Genomic DNA, 12,787 nt, shown 5'->3' on the forward strand with positions numbered 1-12,787 from the left:
TTTTTAATCTTTTTATTCTTTTCGGACATTGTAAATTCAATAGGGAATATATTTTGACAAAGGATGTAACATGGTGCTTTTCTGATCCAAAACACGTTCTATAATGAAAGCTCAGACAAGAAATAGTTATATACTGTCAAACATGACAGCTGGGGCATAGTTGTGTTGTATATGCAATCTAACAGTTTATTGCACTAGTCGTTTGTTAGCTATATTGTTTAAAGTTAACTGTATAACTAATTAATCTTCAATTTATGCTCTGTCCATCTTAGGATTATCATTGCATGTCTTTATTATTAGTTTTCAATATCCTCAAATATCCGTAGATGTATTAATTTAATTGAATTTTGGCAGCAATCTTAATTGTTCTTTCCTGATTTTCATGTTTCCTTATGTAATTAAGTTTAATAGTCTTATTCTATTTGTGATCTTGGGCTTGGACTCATAATACAATAGTACTTATTCTATGCAATTGCCCATCTCTCCCAGAAGTTTAAAATCTTTGGGAAGGTGTAGGTATTGTAATATTGTTTTTGTATCATGCTTTCTCATGCAATGACAATGCAGTGAGCCCTACCTTGTAGTTTAACCTTTTATTTGAACATTAGGGTTGGCAAGGATTGAACTCTAAGACACTTGGTTTTGGGTCTCTAATTTGATAGCATGAACCATATTGATATGCATTGCTGTTTAAGCTAGTTATTTTTCTCAACATGCACATTGGATCTTTGTCTGTCAACCTAATTATCAAGACCAGTGGAACATGCCTATTAATACACTTTTTTTGGTTATTTATTTTATTTAAAGAAATAATGTCTGAAAATAGTAACTAACATGGGATTGGTCAAGATAGTAGGTATGTCAGTCCCATTAACAGTGATCCTAGGTTCAATTCCTAAACATGGAAAAATTATTTATGTTATTTCCTTTAAGGGAGGAATAATTAATTTATGAAAAAGGATATTTTACAGGAAAACAAATAAAGGAGAATCCCCATTATATATGCAATACATAATGGATAATAGATATATGTGCTGATTAAGTTAGTATTGTGTCACATCATTATACACCAAATCTAGATAATGTCATATTATTCAGACCATTATTTGCCTTCTACTAATTAAACCTAGAATTTCTATGAGATAACATATTATGTTGATAATTGATATTTATTCCCATTATTATTGGTTATTCAGATACACGCCAGTTCGCTCTGATTTGGTTGTGGGAGAACTCAGGTTATCGGACCCAACTGACATTGTACTCCCAGGTAGTTATTTGGTGTTGAAGCATGTGCTTTACTAATGGTAAAAGAACTTTGTTCGTCCAGATCTCAACGTTACCAATCTTGGAAATTAAATGTGGTTTCTTTATTGTCTTTTAGAGTTGCCATATGTGGAGATGCTTGCTCTCACTGGAAAGGCAGTTGAAGGTGATGTACTTACAGCAGTGGAAGTGATTCCAAACAGTGAGGCTCAGCAACATGTTTGGAACAAGTACAAAAAAGAGATAAGATACCAATGGTATGTTGCTATAATCCAAATTGGCAATATGCTAATATTTTTCATTCAGTATATGTACGATTGTATATTTTGCCAGTTTGAAATTTAAATTCCATAGTTCTTTTTTCTACATTTTTTTCATCTAGGATTTATTTGAGTCTATTTGTGGCTTTCATCTAGTACGGAATTGAATATGAATATAAGCTTTTGGAAAAGCTAGAATTAGCTTTGGTTTATATAATTTTTAATAAATTACTAAAATTCCACTCTGTTGAGTTTCTAATAGAGTTTCAGAGAAGCGAAAGTAGAGAGAGAAGAGAGAGAAGCCGAGAATTGTAGAAATGAGAATCTGTTTCATATCAGAGTGATGAACCAGTATTTATACATAGATGAGGAGAGTGTTCAGCATACTTGATCATAGGGGCAGGAAGGTCTTCACAATCTTAAGCTTGTTAGGGAGGAACCTATCCTAGCCGGCAACTCCTATAACTGCGGTAACAGCTTCTAGATTCTTCTAACTCCTTTACTCAGATCATTCTATTAGTTTCAAATTGCCTATCTGAAAGCTTTCAGCTTGTTTGACTGGAGTAGTGACATAAGCTTCTATTTAACAACCTCTACTTTGTTGGCTAGTTCTTATAATTGTTTATGCAAACAAAACCTAATTGTGCAGTTGCAAGTCACCACTATCAAATACAGGATAGTCTTTCATACTGTCATAAAATTATGAGTCAATCTCGATCATATTCTTATACTGTTAGAATTTATTGGTTCTAATTGAAAGTTTGAAACTCAGAAGCTAGCTCATGAGATGAGGAATATGTAAATGTGTATTAAGGAAAGGCTAAGTTCTCTCCACAATGCCTATTCCCAGGATATCCTTTTCGCTTCTCATGTCTTGTAAACCTAGCCTTTCCTCTTCCTCTTCTATATCGTCTATCGTTCTTTTATAATTCTCCTATTCGGTCATTTTAGATTACCTAGGGTTCCTCTTCCTCTGGTGACTTCCATTTTTTTTTTTGTGACCTTAATGATAGGGAATCCTCTGAACTTTTGATTCTGTTATATCTCCTTGATGGCTTTTCTTTGTCTTCTAACCTTGACAAAAGGATATGGTCTCTTGACTACTCCGGTAGTTTTAGTTGTAAATCGTTCTTCCGATTTCTTACTTATTCCTGCAACACAACTTCCATCTAGATAAAACAATTTGGAAGTAGAAGCTCGCTCTAAAGTCTAAAGTCAAATCTTTTGATTGGACGGCAGTGCTTAACAGAATTAGTACCAATGACTAATTGCCAGTTCGATATTCTCATAAGACTCTCCCTGATTTGTGCGTTGTGTCCAAGGCAAATTCAGAGTCAAACTCTCATCTGGTTTTGCATAGCCTGATGGCTGTTTTCTTATGGAACAATTTGTTGAGAATCTTTAATTAATGTTGGATGTGCCCCGCAACACTTGACCAATTTCTGTTGACTAGCTTTGTTGCATTTGGTAATAAAAAGTTGTGGCTCTGTGCTGTTTTCACCACTATTTGGACTATTCGGTTGGAGCATAATGCAGGCATCCTCAATGACAGGTTTTCTAACAAGCATGTTTTATGAGATTGAATTTGAAGCCTAGCATCTGTTTGGTGTAAAGCTCATGAGCTTTATAGGGGATGTTCCCTGTTAGACATGTTGAGAAGAGATTGGAAATCTATGTTTTATAGATAAATCTTTTGTTTTGCTTTTGTATAGTGGAACCTTTATTATCCTTTTCATCTTAAAGAAATTCCTTTTTTTTTTTATCAGAACAAAATATGCATTAAGATGAGTGAAAATCAAAGTTGTGTTTGTTGGGAGATCTTAGGAATGGAAAACACGAACACCCAAACCCCTTGAATTGAGTGTAATCCAAGTTCTTGTGGAAAAGAGTTTTAAATTGGGATTTTGTTGATTGTGAGTCGCAGTGGTCACTGCCTCATCGCAAAAGGCATGAGCTAGTAATGTGACTGCAGTTTCTGTTATGTGGCGATGTTTTTGCTCAACAAGATCATTCTTGCGATGAGTGTGAGGGAAAATAAGTCTATGAGAGTGCCCTTTTACTGTGAAATTTGGGAAAGTTCTAAAATCCCCAGCCCAATCCATTGGATTTCTTTTATTTTGGTGCCATGCTGCAGTTCATCAGATACTTTTGAATTGCAAAATGGCTTGAACTGTCTGATTTTTGTATTAGGAAGTACAGTAGTACACTCAAGTGAATCTAGAGAATGCACTACGAATGCTATGTAGTATCTCTATCCATTGTTGGATAGAAAAGTCTGGACCGCAAATATAGTAAATATTAACATTTAATTCTAATGGATGTTCACAAGTAATAGTAGAGGGAGAAGAAGGCAATCATCGTTGCTAAGACATGATGCTTAATTTTCTCAAACTGTTTTCCTAATATATGAAAATTTTCAATTCTTTAATACATCGAGAAATACATTTTTGTAAAGCATGTCCCAGCCTATAGTGCCATGTGCTAAAAGTGTTATCTAGCAAAGATAAATGGCTCTAACATGTGAAGCCTTTGCATTATTGTCATTAGTCCTAAAATTCTGGAAACTATGGAGTAGATGTAGCAATTTGAAGTCGAGAAGCCAGTACGGACCATCTCTCCCAGCTACTCCATGAAGTAATAATGCCCTTGTTCCCAATGATTTAACCTAATAATCATGAGAAATTTAATTTTGCTATCTCAAATGAGATCTAGTCATTTTAGGGACATGTAAAATATTTTTCAATTGTAAAGGGTGTGAGGCAGAGTGAATGTTTGAGGTTCATGACGTGTATTTCATGAATATGCCGCAGGTTTTGTTCATCAGAAGTGGGAGACTATGATCCATTACCCAATCAATGTTCTTGCTCATATAAGGTGCGACTAGAGGACATTGGTCGTCGGTTGAAATGTGAATGTGTCGTAACTGATGTATTTGGAAGAACAGGTGATGTGGTGTACATTGAGACCACCCCTGTATTACCAGGTAATTATTTTGATTCAATATACATTCTATACAAGTTTTCCGTTTTCAGTTTACACCCCTAAAAGGCAACAAAAACACCTTTTCAGCCCATTTAGTTCGGTCTTGCTTGTGCATGAGATGCCTTAAATGATAAAAATATCCGTTATTTAATGGGAAATAAAATTCAGGAGAGGAATAATAAAGTGGATAGGAAAAATTAATGTTATTTGGACTCCCTATAAGCTCATTAAAGTAAATGGATACATCCTTGTGTAGCAGTGTTTCTTTTGCTAAGAAATGAAGGAGAAAAAATAGTGTTTTATTGCTTTTATGTTTCTTTTTATGATTGTTTCTCATGGACTTCTACTGTGCTTTCTGACTTCATAAGTATTATATGTGATTTCATAGGGATTCCTAGAATCCAAAAGTTGGAGATTGAGGGAAGGGGATTTCATACCAATCTCTATGCTGTTCGAGGCATTTATAATGGTGGGAAGGAAGGAAAAAGTAGAATTCAGTGGCTTAGATCAATGGTTGGAAGTCCTGATCTAATCTCCATACCTGGTATAAATCTACAAGCTTACCCAAAACTGATATTTCTTTTGTTTCAATGGTTTGAGAGGTATTGTGATTGATTTACATCTTCCATAGAGACTAAATTTCATACTTTGAAATCTTTTCTTCTGATGATTCCAGGTGAAACAAGCAGAATGTATGAAGCTAACGTTGATGATGTTGGCTACAGGTTGGTGGCTATTTATACTCCTGTAAGAGAGGATGGAGTAGAGGGACAATCAATTTCTGTATCCACCGAGCCAATCGCAGTTGGTAAGTTGACATTGTTTATCTAATTACTGATGGCTTACTGTAAGTAAATTATCTCTCATATACATATATGGTCACTATGATTTGAACTGATTTGTTAGTTGTCAATCCCAGAGTGTGAATGCAATCAGCTAGATTATTTTCTTTGCTTTTTATGTTATCGAATATTTCAAATGTGCTCATCAAATTTTGCAAAAGCTTTAAATGCCTAGACCCCATCAAACCCCTATTTTTTCTTTGCACGAGTATTAACCTCTCTTGTGAAAACCAACTTTTTCCCAACATATCTTGCATGAGTATTTGATTCCTCTGGAATCCCATTCTTAGGAAGTATGATTGTGATGCATGAGTCCACTTCTGATTGAATATGTCCCAGATGCAACCTCAGGTTTAATTCATGTATTGACATTCTTATTAATATCTAGTTGCTGGATATAACAGCTGGTATATGGAAACCTGTTTCGTGGATGATGATCTTTGCAAACAATTGCTGTATTATCTTGTATATTATTAGCAAACCCAACTGATGGTTTTTTTGTGCATACCTTTCAATCTGATATTTTATCTACCGCCTTTTGCACTTTCTGTTTTGTTTATGGAGAACTATGTTCCTAATTCTTTTTGGTTAAATTGTTCTCTGGGACTGATTATCCTTGCACTCGCAGAGCCTGATGTTATTAGAGAAGTGAAGCAGAACCTTGATCTTGGCTCAGTCAAGTTTGAGGTGGGCTATATATCTATGTTTGGTTTTATTGGCATAAAAATATTCTGAAAACGTAGTATTGAAGAAAAAATATGAAACTGACTTGGGAAGGCCATTTCAAAATTCGAAGTTTTAATTATGATGCTGTTACAGTTCTTGAAGGAAGCTTGATAATTTGTAATTTTTGTGGGTAAAAACTTTATTGTCCAAGTATACATAAATTTTAGCGAATTTAATTTTGATGCACTGTCTAAAGCAGTTTTACACGTGCATCCAATTAAAAATTGTCGTATCAGCAAAAATAACTACTTTCTATATTGACTATGTGAAAGGTTATCCAAAAGAATGGATGTGAATGGACGATTGCGTAAAATGTTTTACACTATCCTTACATCAAAACTAAACTCAAACTTTAGCAACTCTCTGTCGGATAGAATGATTTAATTTTTTCTCTTTTGCTTCCTTCCGTGTTTAATTGAATAAGTGTTCTTATATTATTCTTCCCTCCTGTGGTTATTTAGTTTCTGTCCTTATGCTCATTACTTGATATCTTTGACAGGTGTTGTGTGACAAGGATCAGAATTCGAAAAAGGTAGGTTGATTCTGGTGTTTTTGTTTTAAATCATAGGTATTATATTGATTTTTATCTCTGATAAAGCTACATTGGGACAATACTTAATTCTGGTGTCATTTTCAGATATCAACAGTAGGCACTTACGAGAGGCGAATCCTTGAAGTAAACAAGAAAAGAGTCAAGGTGGTAAAGCCTGCCACAAAAACGTCTTTTCCAACTACCGAAATCCGTGGGAGTTACGCCCCTCCTTTTCATGTAAGTTTGGGTAACTATAGAAATTCATTTTCCTTGAAGAACCATCACTGCCTGATTATTGTTATCTTTCGTTTCTTGTGTTGATCAAATGAATCAGGTGGAGCTTTTCAGGAATGATCAACACCGCCTAAAGATAGTAGTTGACAGTGAGAACGAAGCAGACTTGATGGTGCACTCTAGACACATTCGGGATGTCATTGTTCTTGTTGTTCGAGGATTTGCTCAGCGATTCAATAGTACTTCCCTCAATTCTCTTCTCAAGATAGAGACATAAAATTCTTTCTTGCACATTGTATAGTCAAATTTATTTCATGTTTTGCAAATCATGGGTCCGAGCATTATGTTGAAATAACCGTTATTGAAGCAATAACCATTGGATTGCATGCAATTGTGTATTGTATTTAAGGATTTCACATTCAGATTCGTAAATACACGTTGAGCGTTCAAGAAAAGAGCAGAGTTTAAAACAATTGTGGCTTTGCAAATCCAGGGTTCTTATACTTGTCTAGCTAAGAAATTCACTGCGAATACTTATTTTCCAGTTCCCCCTCCCCCTTCCCTCCTTAATTATAGATTTCATCTACACGCAAATACATACTCTATTATTTGGTTGGTGACCGTATACCATGCTCCCTACTTTTACCACTATCGAGTATCGTCACCACATCCTTCAACGGATCAACCGGATTTGGATTCTCTAAAGTTTGAATTTTATTTTAGAAAGTAAGTATGATCTCTCACTATTTATTTTATAGATAAAACCAAGAATAAATATGAGAGAGAAATCATTTAAAGGTAGAAGATTACACTTTACCCTTTAAAGTACAAATTTAAAATTTAGAGAATTTGAATTCCCACTATTAATAGCCAGTGACAGATCTAAAAAATATTATTAGTGGGGGCAAAATATATAATATATATAGTATAATAATAATTTATATAATTATACTATAGTATTATAAAATATGATTACTTTTCAAATTATTTAATTAACAAATTAAAATAATAAAATAATAATTTTAAATAATAAATAATTTAAAATTTCATTCTTCTGGATTTCATATTTTAAAAAAATTGAATAATCTTTTCATTGTTAATACAATCGAATGTCTCTCTTTCTATGTATGTCACTAAACAATCATTTAAAAATTCATCTCCCATACAGTTGCGAAGCCGACTCTTTATGATGTTCATAACAGAAAAAGTTCTTTCAACTGATGCAGTTGCTACAGGCAAAACTAAAACTAACTTTAAAAGAAAAAACACTAATGGATAAACAATATTTTTTCGAGCCTCAACCAATTTTTGAGAAAGAGCACCAATCGCATTTAAGTTTGAGAATTAATCATCAGAACGCACATATAGTATGGAGTTCTCAAGTTAACTATCAAGTGCCAAAAGTTGAGTAGAAGAAAATTCTAATGGATAGAATTGAGCTAACTGGATTAACTTCTCCTTATCAAACCCAAGAAATGAGTGTCTTGGATTCAGACAAGCTATACAAAGAAGTAATTCAATATTCACTTCTGTAAAACGATTGTTGAGTTTATGGATGTACATGGCCCGGTCCGACCTGAAGACCCGGTCCGGCCCCAAACATTTTAGGGGCAAATTTAGTGTGATTTCATCGGGTCTAGGGTCGGGTAAGGGTCTCAAAAATAGGCCTAGTCATTATTTCGGGTCGGGTCCGGGCCATAGCTCGGGTCACCCGAACTCGGCCCGGTGGCCCAGTCATCATAGACAATTAACATTGTGTTATTAGTGATGGATGATGGCTATTCTTATGTGGAATTTAAATATTGTAAACCTTAATATTTTGTGTTATTAGTCATTATAAGATTATAAGTTAATGTTTTATGTTTAAAATGCATAAGACTTTAGACTAACGCATAATATTGTGTTATTTGCATTGATTTAAATATTTGGTGTTATTAGACAATATTAGTATTGATTATGGTTATGTTTTAATTTTAGAAAATAGTTGGTTCTTATTATATTTTTTTAAGTGAATTTTACTATGTGAATTGTGAAATAATGGCTGGAGATTAGGTGATTTTTACATGCTAAAGACCTGATTTTCACCCGATTTTTACCCGATTTTCACCCGGCCCAAAGGTGCGTAAGTTTCATCGGGTTAGGGTCTAAAAATTAGACCTGGTTTATATTCCGGGTCGGGTCTGGATTAAGGCAAACTCGTTGTAGCCCGACCCATGTACACCCCAGTTGAGTTCTTGAAGTTGTTTATCAACTACTTGATAGAATATTTCAACTTGAAAATGATGTAAATTTGAGATCTTTTGAGCTTTGCGTCTTGATCTTCCTTGTGACACAAATATATCATCTATTTTTGGAACAGTAATATTATATTTGTCACAATAATGAGACTTCGTCAAGTAAAAGAGACCAACCATCATCTCTTATAATTTGCAACCGTTGCTTAGACACTTTAACCAATGCCATAGCATTTACAAATTCCCACTATTAATAGACTTTTCATCATCTTTATCTCCCCCGCCGCCTCCCCCCAAGTATAACCACGGTAACCTCCTTAGTAGCACAGCACCTTTCTTGAGTTGTGGCTTCATGTTAGAATTTCATATTTATTAGCGTTGTTTAAATTATGATAATATAATCCTGATGAATTGTGAAAACATACATATTCATAAGCAAGTAATTATTACCTTGAGTTCTTTATAAATTGGAATGATCTTCCATGACCCTACGTAAGTCATCTTCGTTCGGTAAGTAGATGAAGATCATCACTGTTACCATATGTGTAGAAACAAGAAAGCAAATACAAGAGAACAAATACGAAGTGAGAACCAGATAGAGTTTTCAGCAGGTTTGGTAAAATTACATGGTAAACCTACTAGTTCTAATTTGTATCATTTGACTTTCTAAACTAAAATACTTACGTGTATACCTTCTAGTAATTCCTTAAATATATACATATAAACTTAATTGGGGTTACATAACACACAAGGATCTAATCACTCCTTAGGCAATCAACAAACCCAAGTACGAGTAATACATATGGTGTATGCCTTCCTAAAAGTTGGCTATGAGCCATGACCCAACAAAAAAAATAAGGTTACTCTGAGCTGTTGTGTCGGATTTCAACTATATGATATTGGTAGCCATCTTGAATAAAGGTTATATGTCCAGTAAGCTTATAAAAATAGAAAAGCTTTGAGGAGGTAAGAACAGGCTTTTCTTCATAAGATGTTCACAAAGTTATAATTGTTCTCTATTAATTTTTGTGCCTTTTGCAAGTATTGATACTATGTATTCTTTGTTACCGAAGTATATTATCTATCAAAGAGGATGCAAGTTCAACTTCATTCAGGATGAGTTATACTTCAAAGAGCTTACTAATACAAGAACATTTTGGCATAAACCATGAGGCAGGAAATTATTCTTTTGGCATTGTTAACTTCTTTTTTTTGCCATAGATTTTTTTTAGTGAATCAAAGGGGGTTATAGACCCCAAAAACAGAGCAAGAACAAACAAAACAGAAAATCAGGACCATCTCAATCTGAGGGATTCGAACAAATCAAAAGACAAGGTAGGCATGAAATCAGAGAGGGAGGAAATAAAATATGCAATCCAAGGAGATCTTGTCCTTTCTTTACTAGATGGTCTGTTGTAGAAATGGCTTCTCTGAGAGCGCACACTTCTTTACAAAATTTTGTAACTGATCCGTCACTTTATAGTTTGGTTTTTATTGTGGATTATGAGCCATAACTCGATTTTATTTTCCTTCATTCTAAATTTGTAACAAGCGATCTTAATAATCATTATTCTGAGTTAATGACTAATGGTCATAACATCAACTCTATCCATCAACTTTATGTCTATATGAAGACACATATTTTCTTATCTCAAAGGGGGACTGACATGATAAGTTTTATTTCATGTCTAACATTTTATATTTATAGAATTATTATATACCTCTTAAATATTTATTGACTTGAGCATTAGAGTGTTTGGTACTCAACCTCCGTGTTCTTCTTGCCGTATACATTATTTGGAGATGAAGAGACAAGTTCGATTTTCTCTAAGGCGAAATATGAAAGAGCCTAGCAGCGGAAACGACACAAATGTCCAACACAAGAACAATATGGAAGCACTCACAACACAATATGGCAGCAACTATAACATGCAAATATAGCAAGTAAAGCAATAATAAGAACACACCGAGATTTTAACGTGGAAAACCCCCTCAAGGTGAGAGGTAAAAACCACGAGTCGTCCAGACCAATGAAATAGTTCCACTATAATCAAATGAGGTACAAGAGAGTCTCAAACAAAGCACAAAAATGTGCATATAACCAGCCAAAACATCAAAGCACCAAAGCTCACAAATGAAAAGCAAGAAGATGAAATATACCCAAAAACAGAGCTGCTGTCAAAGCCAATTTCTTCCTCTATAGACCTCCAATTAAAATCTCCACCGTCCAGAATGAAGAACAAGATATGAAGAATCTACAGTTCAAATTTCACGTCGATCCAACGGTGAAAGAATGAGAAAAATTGCTGCTCTGTGTAAAAATGGGAAACCTAATTTCTCTCTTGCGAAGCCAATTTCTCTCACTGCAAATTTCCAATCAACATCTCCACCGACCAGAATGAAGAACAAGATGATAGGAGCACGCAGTTTAAATTTCAAGCCGATCCAACGGTGAACAACTGAGAAACTGCCACTTGAAATTTACTGCTTTAGGCAAAAACGGGAATTCTGTTTTTCCCTTCTCTTTCACTTGGTGGCTACTCTCTCTCACTCTCAATGACCCCCAAAAATCTGAATTAGGGTTGTGGCACAATGGGTGCAAGAGACACCCTCAAAATGTTGGGCTTGGGCCTCACAAAGGAGAGAAAAAAACCCAACAAATCTCCCCCTTCTCGACTAGGTGGAGGCTCTCGCCATTCCGGCGATCAAACAACATGTTTCAAACTTTTCTCTTGACAATGCTTTTGTCATCATATTAGCACCATTGTCATCAGTGTGAACTTTCTCAAGTTCCAATAACTTGGAATCTAACACATCCCGTATCCAGTGATACCTAACATCAATATGTTTAGATCTTGGATGAAAAGTAGAATTCTTGGCAAGATGAATAGCACTTTGGCTATCACACAACAACACATAACGGTCTTGCTTGAAACCAAGTGCTGCAAGAAACTTCTTCATCCACAACAACTCTTTACATGCTTCAGTTGCTGCAATAAACTCTGCCTCTGTGGTAGAAAGTGCAACACACTTTTGTAGCCTTGACTGCCATGAAATAGCTCCCCCTGCAAACTTGACCAAATAACCTGAAGTAGACTTTCGAGAATCAATATCTCCTGCCATGTCTGCATCAGTAAAGCCAACTAGCAAAGGTTTCTCACCACCAAAACTCAAACTCAAGTTAGTTGTACCTTTGAGATATCTCATAATCCATTTAACAGCATTCCAATGTTCTTTACCTGGATTAGAGAGGAAACGACTCACAGTACCAACTGCATGAGCAATGTCTGGTCTAGTACACACCATAGCATACATCAAGCTTCCAACAGCTGAGGCATAAGGAATTTCATCCATTGCTTGTTTCTCCTCATCAGTGGTTGGACACTGCTTGGTACTCAACTTAAAATGAGGAGCAAAAGAACTAGCAACACATTTAGCATCATTCATGCCAAACCTTTGAAGCACCTTCTTTATGTACTTCTCCTGTGACAAATAAAGCTTCTTGGAATCTCTATAACGAGTAATAGTCATGCCCAAAATTTGTTTGGTAGGACCCAAGTCCTTCATAGCAAAGAACTTGCTCAACTGTTTCTTCAACTCATTAATCCTCAAAGCATTCTTGCCCACAATCAAAATATCATCCACATAAAGCAAAAGAATGATAAAATCATCATCAGAAAATTTTTGCACAAATACACAATGATCTGAAGT

At 34.9% G+C, this 12,787-nt stretch overlaps 1 protein-coding gene across 7 annotated transcripts in view; it reads left to right on the top strand.

Annotated features, from left to right (window-relative positions):
* AIR9 (Outer arm dynein light chain 1 protein) overlaps positions 1–7,330 on the top strand; it is a 32,510-nt gene extending 25,180 nt beyond the window's left edge. For 3 of the 7 annotated variants that reach the window (XM_021118950.2, XM_088507979.1, XM_088507980.1), the window contains exons 28-36: positions 1,197–1,270; positions 1,385–1,523; positions 4,337–4,509; positions 4,897–5,052; positions 5,185–5,316; positions 5,979–6,037; positions 6,576–6,608; positions 6,714–6,845; positions 6,943–7,330. In XM_021118950.2, coding sequence (XP_020974609.1) covers positions 1,197–1,270; positions 1,385–1,523; positions 4,337–4,509; positions 4,897–5,052; positions 5,185–5,316; positions 5,979–6,037; positions 6,576–6,608; positions 6,714–6,845; positions 6,943–7,119 — 1,075 coding nt within the window. In that variant the 3' untranslated portion in view covers positions 7,120–7,330. Of the gene's footprint in view, positions 1–1,196; positions 1,271–1,384; positions 1,524–1,788; positions 1,997–4,336; positions 4,510–4,896; positions 5,053–5,184; positions 5,317–5,978; positions 6,038–6,575; positions 6,609–6,713; positions 6,846–6,942 lie in introns of those variants that run through there. The other 4 variants (XR_015907190.1, XR_015907191.1, XR_015907189.1 and 1 more) reach the window with 3 other exon arrangements.
* Positions 7,331–12,787: the final 5,457 nt, after the last annotated feature.

This window comes from Arachis ipaensis, chromosome B3 (assembly GCF_059453495.1).
Source record: "Arachis ipaensis isolate K30076 ecotype BB chromosome B3, ASM5945349v1, whole genome shotgun sequence".
Lineage (NCBI taxonomy): Eukaryota > Viridiplantae > Streptophyta > Magnoliopsida > Fabales > Fabaceae > Arachis > Arachis ipaensis.